We start from the raw sequence: 18,880 nt of genomic DNA on the forward strand, positions 1-18,880 counted from the left end.
GAGAAACTAAGCTCGTAGGTGTTCGATGGCTAGGGAAATTGACAATGGATGTTCATTTTTAATTAACAAATAAGTTACAGGTAACTTCAATCAATCAAACTTGGAGTCTAATTCATTGAAATCGAATCTACATGTAGCAGAACCACGCATCTGAGTAAGTGAAAACTAACCTGCATTAAACAGGTTTGACGTACTCTGATCAATCAAACAGAGGAATAAGCGTGCGAGAATGTGAGATTCGATGCATTTAATGTAACCTGGGACATTTGGTTCAATTGAACTCTTTTTAAGTCATGCAAGACAAGCCTAAAAAATGCCTAAATGAGGGGAAATTTCTTATAGGAAAGGGGTAAGTTTTCTTTAAATTTGTCTTGGTTACTATGCGTTAAAGCTTAAGCCATTTTGTGTTGAAAGTGTTGAGACTTTGTTGGATTGAGTTTTGATGATGTTTTGTTGTGAAGTTTGATGGAGCGTGGTATTTTTTCACGAGTTTTGAATGCATGGTTTAAATGTGTTGGTTGTGTTATTAAGTGTGGGAATTATTATTTTTGTTTTTGTTTTTGGTGAGATTTGAGTATGGTTTTATTGTTGTCGTGTTGTGTTTGCCACTTTTAGATTTGCATTTAACTATTTTTAAGTATCTTCCATAGTTATTTTTCAATAAAAAAAATAAATAAATTGATTACAATAAAATATCCTCCAAAATGTTTATGTAGCTTGTTACGTCTCACCCATCATGCACCATTTCCACTTATTTCAGGACCAGTCTTTTTCGTTTTTCTTACATATTTTGTAAATTTTGAATTCTTGATATAGAGGATGCCCCGGTAACCCCACCAAGTGCTCTGCCTGTCAAAACGGAGTTGTAATCAAGCAAACTAAACCTACTTGTAAAAGACAACAAAAGTTGGAAATAGCAAGTAAAAAGATGAATTTCAAAATTATTAATTTCTCTATAAATAAGTGAAACCAAATGAACATTTACAGGCTATTTGCTCTCAATATAAAACAGGAGACAAAAAGGCAGATATGTGTGTTTCTAAGGGAGGAGATACCCTTTCTACATCCAAAGGTTTTGAACCGATTGGATCTAATTCCAACTATCCAAAATAAAAAGACTATCGGCTGTACAAATTACCAGCACTGGACCTGCAGAGTCTCCATGGAGAGAATTGAACAGAGAAGCATGAAGTAAACCTGATAAAGCAACATCCATTAGAATCGCAGTTTATGTACAAACAGAGACAGATAAATGGGCATGATATACAAGACGGCAACTTACCAATTGTTAAAGAAAGAAAAAGTTCTGCAGGTGCCAGCACAGTTTTTTTTTTTCACAAGGCAATATAACAGTTTTCTTTGTGTTGTTTGTTCCACTGTGGATGCCTTGCACCACATCTAAAACTTCAACTCCATGCTCTAACAAATGTTTGTCGGCTTTCTTTGGCTACTAATACTGGAACATGGGCTTAAGCGACAAAATCATATGTTTTCTATCACCAGAAAAAAAAAAAAAAAAAGTTCAAAGATGGACAAAATATAGGTCCTGTTTCCCTATTCTGAGTCTGACTCGATAGAAAGATACAATCGCGGCCTCACAGAACGTTTCTGGCGAGGAAAAGAGAAAGGGCTATCTGATCTTTGTCTACTTGATTTGTCAGATCTATCGTCGTTCATACCAAGAAGCAAAGAAGCTGCATTACGGAGAACAGAACCATCAGCCAGCAAATCTGAAAAAGAAAAAATAAATTGGAAAATTGAAGTCCCGACACAGTGCATTCACACGCTGATGCAGCGCATTTAAGCTTCACAGCAGGAGTTTCCTGGGATGTCAAGGCTAAACGATGGGCCGATGGCACCACACTCACGCAAACAAAATAATAACAATAATAATAATAAATAAATAAATAAACACCCATGTTGTATCCAGATTTCAGAACCTGGCTTCAAATCCTGAGAAAAATTTCCAAAACTACTGGAATAATCATTCGACCAGAGACACCAGTTAGATACACAACAAGAAACCATGCACGCTTGCGTGAAGGATCAAGCATGAAGCATACTCCAAACTGCCTATCAGGACGGGATCTCATAAATTAGAACAAAAGCTATAGCAATTCAAAGTCAAGTGGGAACAAACCAGTGTCAGCCAAAGAATTCAAGCCATCATCTCTGGATGGTATTTGCTGTCTTGAATTCAATCCATTTGGAGGCGTCGTCTCACCATTATTGCCACTGGCACAACCCCCAAGCCTAAGAGAGATCCAATCCTCAGTACGAACACCATTTGACACATCAGCCTGATCTCTCATATCATTCTGTACTGATGCATCTGAAGGCCTTGTGGGAAGAAATATTTGAAGCGAGGGATCGTCCCCAGCAAATGCCAAGGGATTATCAACCAAACCATCAAGAAAATCGGCATCAGGGCGACCAACAGAAGGATCTGGGACTAAGGTAGCAGACCCCATGGTATTCTCTGGAGCCAATGGATAACCATTCATTGAGGTGGAACAATTCATAGAACCATGCTGCAAATCAACTAGGCCATCAGGCACATCTGCCTCAGAGCTGAACAGTTGAAAACCTGGTCCTGCTTGAGTTCCAGGAGGTGGAGGCCAGAGGGGGATCCCAAATTCATCCTCATTGTCATTAAAAAGACCCAAGCATGAAGTCCCACCATTTCCAAGAGTGGGGTCTTCTGGATATGTTTCAGCGATGCCATGAGGGGGAACAGAAAAGGTTACCCCGACAGTTCCAGACGATATTACCATGTCATCCTCTCCTTCCGAGTCACTAAGAACAATAACTTCAGCATTTCCTGCTGGAGCAGAGGAATTTCGTCCACCAAATCCATATGCTGAATCAACATTCAGAGATATAGAATCCATCTCAATCCCATTGGTGGTAGAAAAGTCAAAATTTCCTCCTCCATCCTGATTTACACTTTGATCTTCACCATCCCTACCACTTCCGGTGGCACTGCTGCTCATTGGGATAACTTTCTGTTCATGGTTTCCGAACTTCTCTTGTAATCTATTATCAGAAGAGGTGTTAAGATCTTCAGGTCTACTGACTTCCCAGAAGCCATTACGATTCTTCCTTATTCCGAGTTTCAAACCAGTATGACCTTCTGAAAAACCTTCCTGTTTGATCTCCTTTAACACTTCCACTTTTGGTTTAACTTCTGTATCGGGGACACAAATAGTACTATCAGGAAAATGCCAATATGCAAGATCCCCCAGATCCCTCCGTTCACTTTCATTTTTAGTCTTTACACGCCAAGATCCATCAGGCTTCACCTCAATCTCTGTTACATCTTCTCCACAATGCCTTAACTGCACCACAATAATAAAATAAACCATGTTTGTTAATGCATCTCTTCAACACTTCTATGACAACCCAAGGTCCAAATAGCACAGAAAAGGTATTACCATAGTCGTAATACGATTGAAGTAAGGGTCAATAATGATATTCTCCAATGCATAGTTCTTGAGACAAATGGGGCATTGCCACTGCAGCCAAAATCCAAAGCTCGATTAAACACGCAAGTCACTATAAAAGGACAAAATGAACAAACTTAGCATTACATCTTGAAGCTTGCCTTTCTAGAACGTTGATTTATTTCCACAAAAACCTCAAGATCAAAACAACCCATGTGAGCACAAGGTTTGAATCTTCCAGACACCTTCATTCTTGAACCACTCATCTATAAATTACACGAACAAGTAAATACAATCATATTAAATCCAAATACAATTTGCTGAAACCTTAGAATCAAGCATTGACAGCATTACTTAAGAAAGCCTCTGCCATTCATTTGTGGTTCACTTTACTAAAGAAAACACTCCAACCCAATTCACAATAGATATAATTCTTATTATATTTAGTGTTTTGAATCAGAACATCTTCAAGTATATTCATGTGCTACAAAACCAAATGGTCATAGCAGATATATGATCCCAATAACTACAGCCAACAACCAACATATTCCACTTCATGTTTTTTTGTACCACATGGAATTAAAGGCAAAAAGGCGGAGAAAGGGACTAGTGGAGTAACTCATATTCCACGTGGCACTACTACTTTTCTTCTCTTGTACGACTACCATTGTATTAAGCATGCAGCAAAAAGTTATAATTAACAGTATATACAGAAAAAAATAAGTTAGAAGTTATTTTTAATCATTCTACATTTTGCCACAGGATATCCTACTAAACCTTTTTAGTAGTTATGAAAAAAAAAAAAAAAAATCACATGGTATCAGCTTATACAGTTCTGAAGATAAAAGAATGAATATAATTATTACAATCCATTAATTTCTCCAACCAGTTGGGCTGCTTCTTCCAGAAAACTTTACAGAAACATTTCAAACTACTTTGCACGCATTAATTGTGGTAAGAAAAAAAATTGATGTTTTGATTGTCAAGCTAATCACAAAACAGAAGACGACAAAGTGCAACTTTAGAACTAGTAGCATACTAAATGTGACACTATTGTTAAAATCGAAGAAGAAAAAAACTGTACTGCTTTATCTAATGTATTTTATTTTTTATGCATAGCTACATGCCTCAAAAAAAAATGTACTCATTTCACAAATTCTAAAATGTGGCTTACCGGACAACGTAGATTGACGCCAAAAAAATCTGCAACAACTTCCAAATCACTATCACTGTCAGCATTATCTGTAGCTGTTCCACCACCGATACATCGACAAACACGAGCAAGTGCCTCTTCAAAAGGCTCACCATCACTCTCTTTGGGAATCAAGTTAAGAATCTAGACAACAAAGGGAAAATAACATAAACTCAGATGCTAACAAAGAAATTTATGAGTAAATTCCCAGTAACAAGGTTGACTCAATTTTTTTTTTAGCAATGACTCAAAGCATGTAGCAAAAGAATTTGAAACTTACAGATAAAATATTCACACCAGACACAACAAATTCAAAAAAAAAAAAAAATTATTTAATGCAAAACTATGGGTGCCCCCATCAGTCACATATTCTGTGATGCAAATAATGAAGTCAGAATTTTAAAACAAATAAAACCATCCAAAGTATATCCCAAAACTAAAATGTGTTATTCTCTCTCTTGTCCTCAAGCAATTATCAAAAGTAGATACCACGATGTGTGGACAAATGTAAAATTATCATATTCAGCGTTGGCATGGACTCGGTGTCCAACACAATTTATCCTCAATCCCTTATTCTATGGAATTACTATATGATGCTTATATGATTACCAATGTATATGTCTTCACCTACACATAAACAAGCCACAGGAAGAGAATGAATAAGACAATAAATAACAACACCTTCTTTTAGAATAAACAAACAAAAAACCAGATATCTTAATTAGTATACAATAGCAGATACTTCCAAGCACGGGCAGAATGATTGCCACATTTGAAAGTGTTTGATAAGGCTACTGTAAAAATGCATCCATATGAGTTACACAGCCAGCATGACGATGTGAACCCAATGAGGACATAGAAAAACTTATCACAATCAAATAGAGCCAGCACTAGTTCCAAAGCGCCAGCAAACCTTGAATACAAGATAAGAAACAATTATCAATCTAAGGCTACAGCCTGAATATGCTTTATCTCATTCAAAGTGGAGTAAATGCCAAAAGCATAACTGTCTGCAAACAGGTATTAGCAACAAGAATCAGAAAACAAACATCATGATTTTTCTGGCTTTCATTTTAACTAGTTTTGTTGCTTTGATTTATCAATTGGTTCCGGTATGATCAGATGCTTGCAACAATTGAGATGCCAGATTAAATCAGTCCATTTTTAGTGAAGTAAGAGGGAAGAAAGCTAGCAAACCCAAATTTCACTGATCTGATTATTAAATAAAAATGCAATGACCCGACTACAAATTTAATGTAGTATATTTGGATAGAGCGGAATGCTAGGAGCTTTCAAGATCGAGACACTTCGGTAGTAGAGCTGAAAAAGATTATGTTCAATTCTCTTTACACATGGACAGCAGCGCATAATAGTTTGCCTTTTCTAGTTTTTCTGGTTTTTTGGACTGTTCTTTTTCTCCTTAACAGGGTTTTTCTTCTATACTTCCCATGTATTTTGGTTGCGGCCCTCTGCGCTTTTCTAATGAGATTGAATTACTTATCAAAAAAGAAATGCAAGACAACCCCCCCTCCCCCCCCTCCCAAAAAAAATAATAATGCATCATACATGCAATTCCTAAATCAAAGTGCAAATCTTAGTCTCATTTCAAGACAAATGACCATGAACTCTATATAGCACATCATTCCAATAACAAAATCCACCTTCGAAATTCCATGAGAACAGCATCTTACAGGACTGCATAGTAATTTCACTTTCCATTACCAAAAGGCATGACCAAAGAAACTCAAAGTTTTATAGACTGGAAAATTTTATAAGTCCAAACATCTTCAAGCAAAAAACAAAGCTACCTGTTGAACACTTCGCCGCTTTACAATTCGAACACCTAAACAGAAAATGCGAGCATCACATCCTGTTAAGTAAATCTTATTAACTCCATCTTTTGTGAATGGTGTGATCTGACAAAAAGAGTAAACCGGTATTAGACAATGAAAAAGGAAAAACCCACGATAATAAATAGCAATCTGATAATTCAGCTATGTGCAGAGCTGATTCACAAACACAGGATTACACACAGCAATCTCACCAAAAAAAATACTAAGATGTAGACAACTACAAGAAAAAGTCTAAGTAGAGGCAGAAACTCACAATTGGACCATCATCACGCCCATTAACTCCAAGCAGCTGTGAGCCAGGTCTATTGACAGGACGAACAGCCATACCTGTAAGTGATTAAGAAAATATACAAGACATAAGCAAAAGTCTGGTTTTAAACACAACCTAAAGCCACGATCAGTCGTCAAACACCAGTGCAGAAGTTTTGCCTTAATCACCATACCATTGACCTGAAGATCTGCATATTGAGGCCACTGCATCCTAAATGGAACCTTGTCGTTCAGAAGCATACACCAAGCCTAAATGACAATGTCGTTATACACAAATCAACACATCTATAACTGAACAGGTCGTAGGTTCATCATACGTCATTTTATACATAAAACAGTAATTTTATAGACTAACCAACCTGAACATCATATTCTTGTTTTGACAATAAGTCCTTATCCACCCTCGTGAGTTGAAATGTTTTCTCCAGACTTTGCACAGGATTTGTCCTGGACAATTTACAGAGGATCAAGAAAAAAAGTACAAACCCCATATATATTTTCAAAATCTAGTTGTAGTTAGATTAATACGTGAATATGTATAAAAAGTGTGCTTTTCTATGTAAGAGTGAGTATGCATGGATTATGAAATAATTTGTTAATTGGTTGAGTACATATCCACTTCATTACCCAAAACCAATTTGTCCGCCCAAACCTATCCAAATAACACTACCAAGTGGCGCAAATACAACAAGAAAAGACAGGATCTTCCAAAGACCCACATCACAAAACAAAATTTAAAGATTGAAAACACCATACTGCTTACAACTGTTTGTCCCACAAATACCATTCATTTATCAACCTATTGGCAGCTAAATATACAGTGGTAACAAGGAAGTGATGATAACAAGTAAAGATAGCTTTAAACTCTTGGGAAGACAAGAAACCATGCCCATATTATGACCTGACCATCTGTGGGAAGTCATGAAGCCAGAATTAATCGCATCTTTCATTTGTCTTACAAATCTAGCAACATATATAAATCATCAATTCTTAAATTCAAAAACAGACCACAGTTGATATTAGACCTCATAGTTCGCTCAGCTCAATTAGTAAAATTATTCAGGCATTAATAAATATAAATATTTAACAGGCAGAACTTAAATGATTGATGATTATTCCAAAACGAATATTGTGCCTCGGCAAAAACCAAAAATATTTAGCAGAACAAAGTTTCTAAACTAAACCAAATGTTTAGTCCAGCAAAACAACTGTACACAACGCAATCCTTTTTCTTTTCAACAATTAAATCAAATGTTTATTTCCAGCTTTCTCCACTTACAAACCACCAATAACTACATAGCTTCAAGAGGATGGACAAAAGATGAGTTTCATATTCAGAAGTAGAGGAAAAACAGCCTGACCCACTTACCCATCAGCTGGGATATTTGTAGTAGTCAACTTCACAGGATGTAAAGGACTTGCCATTGTAACATAAAAGCTGTACACAAATAAACACATCAGAAATAGTCCCAAGAAGTTCATAAAATGCAAGATATATACCATAAGGAGAAGAAAAAAAAATAGATTATGCACACCATAACAACTTATTGCACAATGAGGGATGGGCATTTAATGAAATGAATTTTGACAAAAAGCAAATACTAAAACCAGATAAAAACTATAGAATGACAAAAAACGTCCTAAGGCTGCAGATACTATTCACTATGATATATCATGCTGCAGTTTAGGACAAGCAAAGTACAAGCAAGATTGAAAATTGTCAGAACTAAAACAGACGTCTTAAACAAATGCCTCAAGCCTAGTATTGCAAACAGTTCCGCTTCCACATCACCAATTCCAAAACCAATACCTTATCCGTTCCATTCAATAAATAACAAACCACATCATTATCTTGAATATCACTACCTCTCCTTCATCCATATCACATACCAACCTTAACAGTATCTTAAGTTAAATAGTAAAAAAAGTTCCAATTGTAAGTCAATACATGGTAAGTACTGAGTTTCCTGCTCCCAACCATTGTTTCCTAATATCTTGTAGTGAATCACACACATGACAGACATCAGATCAAACATCATTTTCATGCCTAAGGCATGTATAAATCAAACAATTTTACTATTTTGAGCATGTAGCCAACGTGAGTTGAGAGAAGCACACATCCATGCATCTTCAATTTACTATTTAAGCAAAGGCGGCAAGAGAAAAGGAGACAATGGTAATGACAACAGATCATACAAACATTTTTTTCATTTCAACAAAGCTTTGAACTAAGCCTCCACATATCATTTTCAGCGAACTGTGAATCAGAATTTGCCACCAAGAGTGATGTCATCCACTAAATCATCAGTCATTTTGCCCTTTCTACAGCCTCTAGTTTTGAAGCCCAACAGGTTGTTCTACATGCATGACAGCCTTAAAGCCATCACATAAACTTTAACTAACTGACAAAAAAGAACTTCTGCAATATATATATTGCACACCAATATTTTTGGCAATGTCCACTTAGGGCTGAGCAAATTCATTGACTCGCCGCCAACCGACCGATTTTCAACCGAGTTTCGATCGTAGCCGACCGTGACCGCCTAGATGATGGACGGAAGGCAGCATGATTTCTATTCCAAATTTTTCGGTGCGGTAGGCAGAAGAGGTTTTTCTAACCGAACCGACTTTGCCGACCAATTTTCCATTTTTTCACTTACCGACATTACCGACCACCATTACCAACCGATATTACCGACCACCATTCGGTGACAGAACAAAAAGTTGGCGAAATAAGTCGGTGAAATTTTTGACTTTACTGACATTGTCAATGCGAAATGCGAAAACACAATTTTTCTACCGAAACCGACATTGCCAACTCTCAGCCCTGTATCCACTATGATAGCCTAATTATTAGGCATTAATGGGTGTTTGGATGATATAAATCCTAAATGATTACCACATTTGGTTGCACTTAAGTAGAGGAAATCCAAATACCCAAGAGAATGTGGATTCCCTCCCAACTGTCTTTTGCTAGGAATGTGGACTCTCTTCTAGAGAGGTGGGAATCCCTAAATTCCCTTGGCTTTGGAAATGTTTTCTTTCTTTTAAATGACAAAAATGCCAATATTCCCTTGCTCATACATTTCTATTAATAAGGCATTAAACTGCCTCTAGTGAGCAGGCTACAACACAATCCCCAATCCTTACCAAAAAACAAAAAACTTTTTTTGATAAGAAAATGTAGGCAAGAAAAACAAAAAACTTTTTGATGCTACCCTTTGGTTTTCTTTTTTTTCTTTTCATTATTGGATATTGTTATGGTTATACAAAAAAAAGTTAGACTAAGTAGTAATTTTGTTGTGGTTATTTGTTTTTAATGCTACTTTTTGGGTTTGATTGTGACCATTTGTAAAATTTGTACACAAAAGTGAGAAACAATTTTATTCCAAAAAAAGGGGAAATGAACGTATAAATCTGCATACAAAAGTGAGCAACTATTTTATTTCACAAAAAAAATGAAAATGGCCAGGTTTTATTTGGTTATAGATGAAAAATAAAGAAAATAAATCAAATAGTATAAACAGTTTATATATTGAGAAATAAAAGAAAAACCACGATTTATATATAATTTTTCTTCCGTCATTTTTTGTTGAACTTCTATTTAATTTTGTATCAAACACCCTTATCCACTTAAAGAGAGAAACGTAAAGATATTTTGGAAAGAATAAACATTTCTTATAGGATGCTTAGGAGTAAATCAAACATTGGAATCTCATATTCCCGAAAATCCCGTCACATTCTTGATCATTCCCAATCGTGCATTTTGTCACATTCATATCCCGACTCCCATGCATCCTGGGAATGTGGATGGGGCATGTTAGATTCCGCGAACTAAACGCTAGGTAATTGTAACATCTGTTCCAAAGATTTGTGACCTCTTTGTAATAAACCTATTTCAACCAAGATACAAAGAGAGTTATTGCATCGGAAAATCCCCATTGTTTGATGTCCCATCCAGTTTTTATGACCACGCGAGAAAGTTGTTTTTGTTCAAACCAAAAAAAAAAACACCCTACACTCTGATTTTAAAAATGACTTGACAAGTTGATTGAACAATGAGAAGCATATAAAAAGTTCTACAGTCAAATGAGATGATCCTTTATACTCAATCTATAAGCTACACATATATCACAGCATTATTGTATATAAGTGATGCAAAACAATTTAAACTACATCTCATAAGTATACAACCAATACAGATGAGAAATTATAAATATTTATAGGAACAGATGAACTCAAGCATGCACATATATAAGTACATGAATTCCCAAAAACAATAATAAACATGAGTACTTAGCCCCCTTGATAGGTATGAGGTAACATGCCAACCATGCCCAGCAAAAAACATGAGATACATACGGGTCAGCACGATTGAGTCGACAGAGTTCACAATAGAACAAATCAGGAACTGGGGGATTGCCTTCCATAGGTTTCTCTGGAAGTATAACACAACCAATATGTTGCCACACATGGCATCTTGGATCCTCACACTGCCAATTAGAAAAGTAAAAAAGAGAGATAGCAAAAAGCATTGCCAATTAATTTAAGATCTTAGGAGGAATTGGGACCAATAAATCACTGTGAATGAGAATGCACATCCATAGAACTTAAACAAGCATCCAGAGAGAAGAAAAGGCATCAATTAATAAGTTTACCTGAAGCATTGACTCCGACTCCAAAGAACTCCCACAAAGACAGCGAACCTTTGTATCTGATTGAAAATGTTGTTCGTCAACTTCCCCTTTGACTTTCACATTACTACTATCGGAGACACCCTGTCCCTTTGATGCTAAATCAGGAGCCCCAGAGACCTGCATTTTTCTGGGAAACAAAAGATACATGCATGTCAAAGATTAGAAAGTGGAAAAAAACAGTTAAAGCATGCCATTTGAGCAGACAGAAGACATTATGAAGCACAAACTACAGTAAAGTTGACCGTATAAATAATACAAATCAAATAAGTAGGAAAACTGTGAGAATGTCGCACCATAAAAGTTTACAGAACTTAAAAAACAAGGTAAACCAAAATGAAGAGCACACCATCAGTAATACACCAATCAAATCATGAAAGAAAGATATAATATACAAAACACAAACCTATACGTGTCATCTACTAGTTTTGCCACTTGTTCCTTTCCAACAGCATTCTTCTTCGGCCACATTTTGGAAACTGATAAAAAAAATAACATTAACACTTACAATTCTTACCAAAGCTATCAAAATCAATTCACATTTAGAAATTATGGAACCCAAGTACAAAAAGGGTAAGGCGCCCCTAAGTATACGAGCAGTATACACGAGGCTCCAAACGAGCAAGAAACCCAATCGATACAGCAAGACCACCCACAAAACCACACACCCGACAAGCCCTCAAAACCAAAACCCACAATACAACATATTCAAAGGTATTCCTAAACATTACAAATAGAAACACGCAGGCATTCAACTCCCACCACCAAGAAGGAAAAATGGCACATCAGAACTAATTTATAACACTGGAACCAAAGAAGCAAGAAACAGGTGAGAAGCAAATTTAGGTGCACGAGCACAAAGAACTGATCATTAAGTCTCATTAAGATCCAGAAAGGAACGGAAAAAGGGGGTCATGAAAACGCATCTTGCGTCTACGCCAGCAATGGCAATAAATAAGTTTGTTCAAAGAATGAACAGAGATAACAACCTCTCTAGTCAAAAAACAAAAAATTTGACAAAATAAAAGTAAGCACTTAGGATCTTCTGAAAAATTGCAATGCCTCAATTACACTATCTTGCAAATAAGATTTGAATTCAATATATTGAGATTCTATGACACCAGAATCATGTCTTACAAGTTTCTAAGATGGTGAAAACAATCTAAATGGAAGCATAGGGCAAATAAGAGCCAACTAGAATGCCACAACCTACCCCAAAGAAAAAGGGTAGGGAGAAAGGGAGGGAGGGAGGCCGGGGGGGGGGGGGGGGGGGGAGGGGACAAGTAGGAAGAGAACATGCAATCTTAGAAATGCATTCCCTTCACTGGGCTTTACGATTGCTATTGTGTAACATTTTTCCACAACATCTGCAGTAACATTAGAAAGACTAATAAAAAACTTGAGAAAGAAAGCACATAACCATCAAATGAGTATAGTGGAAACAATTTCAAATTCATGAGGAAAACAATGGAAGAAGACTTTTACCTTGTTCATCAGAGAGAATGGCTAATATCCGCTCATAAAGATCCTACATGCAACAAATTATGGGCAAATCAAATTCTTTATTTCATCCAATTCAGAAATCTAGAAGAAATGAATTTTGAAGAAATCACTATAATACATGTGCTCGTAAATCGATAAGCAATGAATAGGCCAAATTTGGGCCGAGTTTTAGCCGATTATATCATCCCAGCAGAAAGCCAGCCAATTCATACCAAATTGAATACAAATTGGCAGAGAGTTCTACAGTACTGACAAAATTAATCAATCCAAGCTCATACTGACTGTGCAAAAACAGTATGGGAAGCAAAGAGAAAAGAGGCAGACATTTTGAACACAAGCATTATTTTTCAAGTAATTAAAAAAAATGCATAATATAGGTGCAAAAAGTGCTATTAAAAATCATAGACAGCTAGTAATGAAGATAGGAGCAACCCAAAGGGGTTGGCCCAAGTGGTGAAGGCCTTGGTCTTGAGGTATTGCTCCCTTCAAGGTCCAAGGTTCAACACCTCATGGGTGCAAACAATTTCTTAGGGCCACACCCCCTGGTGAAAAGCCAGGGACTTAACCAGTTCCGTGTAAGAAAACTTCCAAAAGTGCAGTGCACGGGACCGGGGTTAACTCTGCAGGAGTGAGTCCAAAGGGCCTTGCCTTGGAGAGGTTTCCCGACATAAAATAAATAAATAAATAAATAAATAAAAGAGTAATGAAGATAGGAGTAAAACCTTTCTAAATTATGACAAAATTTATAAACAAAAAGAAAGGAGAAAACAAAAGGAACAATGAAATCCTCAAAAAAGCACTTCATATAACAAGTATAAGCCACTGAGAGTGCAAGCAAGGTTAGATGAGGCCCAACGCTGGGGCAGCTTCATTTTTCACACAAGACAACCATGATTGCACCAAGTAACATGTTGCCAGTAGCAACAAAAGCAATAAATCTGCATCTCACCTGCTTCTTCCCCTGCTTTGAAAGACCTAATTGAGTAAGCACATCTTTGAGCTCTTTTATTCGAAAATATGATAATTTATCCTACAAGAGTAAACAGAAAGTTGTTATTGAAAACACTCCAAACAGAAAAATAGTTACCACCAATCTTAAAATAATCAATCCCAGGTTTACAGGTAATAGTGACCAAAAGAAATAATAAACTTTGAACAGAAAAACCAAACAGCACATGTTCTTTCCTTTCCAAATTTGAGGTTGTGTATGTTTAAAGCTAAGCGCAGTGAAATATAATAAATTCCTTAACCACAATAACCATATATTCTTCTTTCCAACACGGAAAGCATTTGCTTTGACTTGAAAGAAATAAATTTGCATTAAGAAAATAGATATTCTCTAATTAAAATTTCTCATTAAGGGTTCTAAGTTCATAGTTAGCATTTGCATATTTACAAGCGCAGCAAGACAGTGAGAAAGAGAGAAACAACAAAAAAAAAACATGTATATCACTTTATTCACTCAACACCATATCCTGAGACTTGCTCTGCTTGAAACAAGCATATGAAGTCAACATGTTACTCTTTCTATGGATGATTAAAAACACAGCTCAGACTTACACCAAAGGCGCAATCATATCCTACCCGCTATATTCCACAGAAGCATAACAAGCTCGATTAAAGGTCATACCTATGAGTAAAATTTTCACTTACTCAAATTTCTACAGTATTTGAATTTCCTCACTTTTAGTATCCAGCATCACAGACTTCCTACAAACTAACAATACTAACGAAAGTTGTCATGAGCAAGCAGGAATGAAGCCACTTGATTTTACAACAGCACCCAACATCATTTTTGGTGCTGCAATTAGAACACGCCATAACTGCTCTACATAGGCTGCTTTCACTACCAATAACAACAACACCGCGCGCATTAACCAATTGGCCAGATTCTTAATACTAAATTAAACCACACCACATAATTACACGACAATCCGTATAAGCTGCATGATTGCACATCATAACTACAAATTAACACAAAATAAACAAAGTATATTTTTAAAGTTCCAACTATATAGAGTGTAAAATTAAACAGAAATATACATAAAGTGGCTAAATACCTTGCAACTAGCTACCAAATCCATTTCGTTACCAAAAAAATTAAGCCCCAATCAGTACAAATCCTTAGCCAAAACCACGGATTATCAGCCAGCAAAGGAACAAAACCAGCGCATGGTTTCCCGAAAACAACAATCGATCTAATCAAAGAGCACAAAAATTAATCAAATTTCAGAACTAAACCACGGAATTACCAAACAGAAAACGAGAAACAAAGGCTCCAAATTCGGTGATGAAACCGAAAATCTAAATCCAAAATACGAGGAATCGATTGGAATCTTACGTGCTCGAAGGGATTGAAGGCTGATGGTGACGAATAGGGTTTGGAAGCTCACGCCGACTCTCTCTTTTCCCTCTCGTCCCTGTTGTCCGCGTTTGCGTTCCTTTTTTGACCGAGACCCAAAGCCAGAGAACCCCTCCCCCATTAACAAAGTTCGGACCTATCGACGATTATCCAATCCGGTTTTTTGACGGGGACAGGTCCGGGTTGGGTTTCGGTGCGCTCACGTGTAAGATTCTGTCACACGCGCGCAATTATATATTTTTATTTAATACTCTTACTTTCTACGTGGGAATGTCTATAGTGCGGATCTTTTTCCTGAGTGACAAGGTTTTGTGCCACTGCGATATTGCCACGTCTGCAATCTGGAAATGCAGCATGGAAATCCGATGGATATCAGAGACTCGAATGGTCAGGCCAATCAGATTTCTCTAAATGCTACACCTATTGAATGACGTCACGAGTATTTCTCAGGAATCAAATCAAATTAATATTTCTCTGACCGAGTTTTCATTCCAAATTTGATAGGAAAAATTGTTTTCATTTAATCTATAAAAATGACACGTGTCATTTTTTTTTTTTTTTATGTGAAATACATAGTTTTTTAAATAACATATAAAAAATATATTTTTTTTTAATAATATTTTTTTAACTTTTGTTTTTGTAATTAAAAAAAATATATAATTCTCATATGTAAAAGACACATAAAATTTTTATAAATTAAGGTGAAGAAATTTATATGGACCGGTTAGAAAGAAAACTTCACTAGTTGATTGAAAACAAAAAAAGAGGTTCATGTTGGTATTGACGTGGCATGATCACAGAGGCCTAAAAAGTCCACATGAGGATCAAGTTAAAAAAAGAAGGAAAAAGCATGGCACTATAGCGAGTGGTTCTAATGAGACCGGGAAAGAGGGAGAATGCCAAAGCCAACGTAACAAGAAGCAAGAGCAAAATGCCCCCAACTTCTTTTTTTAATATATAAAAATTAGTTGGGAAGGCACTTGCTTGATTCTCCATCCTATGCTTAAGGGAATAACTTCAATTCGGTCAAGGCAAAAAGGGAGCGGGGGGGGGGGGGGGGGGGGTTTTGCTCACCACTCACAAGCTGACATCTCAACTTAGCACACAAACTCAAAATGTGAACAAAACACCATATTATTCCTCCCACATTGACCTGCCGCCCACCTCTGCTGACACCGCCGCCCGAAAACGTCACTTCCTCTTCCGCCCCTATAAGGGTAGCGTGTAGCCACCCCATATGGCCTGGGGTGGCCGCGCTAGCCACCCCGTGGCCTGGGGGTGACTGGCGCCGCCACCTCGTGGCTGGGGTTGCTCCCTGGCCACCCCAACTCCTCCCCTTTTGCTGCTCTCATATATGATTTGATGTTTTGTTTTCACTTTAATTTTTTGCATTTTTTCTTGTATTGATGACGTGTCATGTGTTGATTGATGGGCAACAAATCCATGATTTTTGCCAAGACTATATAGCAGCAGCTCTCTATGCTTAATATTAAAAGGGAAATCCTAGAATGCAATATATTTCTCATAATTTGCTCATATGAATCCTATGTGGTAATGAGCACACGGCCCATTTGGATTAGTTTATTATTTATTTAAAAAAAATTAAAATCAAAATCAAAATAGTAAAAACCTAATAAAAAAATTAAAAAAATACAAGGAATGACCGGCCACCCCACTTTTAGCATAGGGGTGGTTCGGCCTTCGTCACCCCCATGGCCCTTAGAGTGGTTCGGCCACCCTTATGCTAAAAGTTGGGTGGCCGGCCACCCCCCAAGCCACCCCTTGTATTTTTTAAATTTTTTTATTAGTTTTTTTCTATTTTGATTTTGATTTTAATTTTTTTTAAAAATAAATAATAAACTAATCTAAATGGGTGTGCTCATTGCCGCATAGGATTCATATGGGCAAATTGTGAGAAATATATTGCGTTCTAGCATTTTTCATATTAAAAATTTAATATTATATATAATAATATAGAGTTAATATCTAAATATTCTTGTACGAGCACATATTTAATTTTTTAAACAAATAACATGACAACGTAAGATTAGAAAAGTGAGTAAATATGAAATAAAAATTAGGTTAATCTAAATGGCACCCACATATTATCACTAGAAAAGCGAGTAATGCAGAGTCAAACTACATTACCAAGCAATTAACCATCATAATCTCTTTATTAAAGAAAGGGTTAAATATTAAAAACCTCTTTAGGGTTTGAACTCTTTGTTTTTTGCCTCCTAAATTTTCATTTCTATTACATGAGGTACTTGTGGTTTTCATAAAGACGAAAATTGTACCTCCGTTAAAATTCTGTCCAAAACTTAACGGAACGCCACGTCAACACCAATAACATTGTGCCACGTGTCATATAATTACTTTTTTGATTTTTTTTTTAAATTAAAAATTAAAAACTTTGGGGATGGCGGCCGGCCACCCCCATATAGCCGTTTTGGGGGTGGGGAGCCACCTATAAACCCCGTGTCTTTCTGTCAGTCTCAGTCCGTCTATATGTTCGACACAAGTGGAGCTTGAGCATAACAACAGCCGTTGGAAGGCGTGGTAGAGACCTAATCGGTCCTCTTTTGGTGGCCAACTTGTTGGCGTATCTTATCGTTCTTGGACTGGCCGGATGGTCCCTCGTATGCCCTCTCTCTCTCTTTAGTTACCTGGGTATCTCTCTGAGTGTTTCTCGATAATGTTTTTACAAATTTGGGTGGGAACCCATCAACAAGCTTTATGTTGATCTTCGCTTTGATGGCTGGTGTGGTGGGTGTTTGTTCTGTTCTTTCTAGGCTAGTGCATCTTCGGGCTTGGCGGAGTGATAGTTTGGCTGAGGCAAGCTCTTTAGCTGCCATCTCCGGCCGTGGAGGTGGTTCCCCACCCCTAAACTGGCCGGCCACTCCCAAATTTTTTTTTTCTTTTTTTGAAAAAATATAATTTTTTAATTTAAAAAAAAAATCAAAAAAGTAATTATATGACACATGGCACAATATGATTGGTGTTGACGTGACGTTTCGTTAAATTTTGGACAGAATTTTAACGGAGGTACCATTTTCGTCTTTATGAAAATCATGAGTACCTCATGTGATAGAAATGAAAACCTATGGGGGCAAAAAATAAAGAGTTCAAACCCTAAGGGGGTTTAGTATTTAACTCTTAAAGAAATGTCAATCCTTTAGAAATGTTATGTCATTTTAATTTGGGAAAATTACTTTTTACCCCCCTAAAGTTCGCAGCGATTTTCAATTCGAACACTAAAGTTTCAATTTTTGCAATCCACCCGTCCAAAGTTCCAAATTTTTGCAATTTAATCAATTGTATCTAAAACATCTCATATTGCCCATAATTTTTATTTTTTTATTTTTATAAAAAATTTTAAAAAAAATTTCGGGGTGGCTCTTTGGCCATCTGGTCATTTTTGCACCCCCAAATTTGTTTTTTTTTTTTAAAAAAAAAAAAATTAAAAAAAATAAAAATAAAAATCAAGGGCAATATGGGAATTTGGGAAAAATATTGGTCGAATTGAAAAAAAAACTGGAACTTTGTGGGGGTGGATTGCAAAA

The 18,880-nt window shown here is 36.5% G+C and overlaps 1 protein-coding gene across 3 annotated transcripts; it reads right to left on the reverse strand.

Annotated features, from left to right (window-relative positions):
• Positions 1-661: 661 nt before the first annotated feature.
• SIZ1 (DNA-binding protein with MIZ/SP-RING zinc finger, PHD-finger and SAP domain-containing protein) lies at positions 662-15,436 on the reverse strand. Of its 3 annotated transcripts, XM_059575238.2 has the most exons (19): positions 15,297-15,436; positions 15,016-15,153; positions 13,905-13,985; positions 12,938-12,980; positions 11,859-11,931; positions 11,417-11,582; positions 11,121-11,251; positions 8,128-8,196; positions 7,118-7,205; positions 6,932-7,007; positions 6,742-6,815; positions 6,444-6,551; positions 4,618-4,779; positions 3,605-3,709; positions 3,435-3,515; positions 2,141-3,338; positions 1,283-1,730; positions 1,139-1,197; positions 662-849 (listed from the first exon to the last, which is right to left on the reverse strand). In XM_059575238.2, exons 2-17 carry the CDS (start codon positions 15,037-15,039, stop codon positions 1,555-1,557), a joined length of 2,655 nt encoding a protein of 884 aa, XP_059431221.1. In that variant the 5' UTR covers positions 15,040-15,153; positions 15,297-15,436; the 3' UTR covers positions 662-849; positions 1,139-1,197; positions 1,283-1,554. The 3 variants fall into 3 exon arrangements, with proteins under 3 accessions (XP_059431221.1, XP_059431222.1, XP_059431220.1); XM_059575239.2 differs by lacking the exon at positions 662-849 and having other exon boundaries at positions 930-1,197; positions 1,283-1,694; XM_059575237.2 differs by lacking the exon at positions 662-849 and having other exon boundaries at positions 930-1,197.
• Positions 15,437-18,880: the final 3,444 nt, after the last annotated feature.

Source organism: Corylus avellana, chromosome 8 (genome assembly GCF_965113065.1).
Source record: "Corylus avellana chromosome 8, dhCorAvel1.hap1.2, whole genome shotgun sequence".
Classification (NCBI taxonomy): Eukaryota; Viridiplantae; Streptophyta; class Magnoliopsida; order Fagales; family Betulaceae; genus Corylus; species Corylus avellana.

What these genes read in the sequence shown, in the direction of transcription:
- SIZ1 (XM_059575238.2), bottom strand. Translation starts at nt 15,039, where the DNA reads ATGGATTTGGTAGCTAGTTGCAAG. An exon ending in TGCAGATCTTCAGGTCAATG is followed by an intron (nt 6,816 to 6,931) that starts GTATGGTGATTA and finishes AATCACTTACAG; the next exon opens with GTATGGCTGTTCGTCCTGTC. An exon ending in GAATTCTTTGGCTGACACTG is followed by an intron (nt 1,731 to 2,140) that starts GTTTGTTCCCAC and finishes TTTCTTTTTCAG; the next exon opens with ATTTGCTGGCTGATGGTTCT.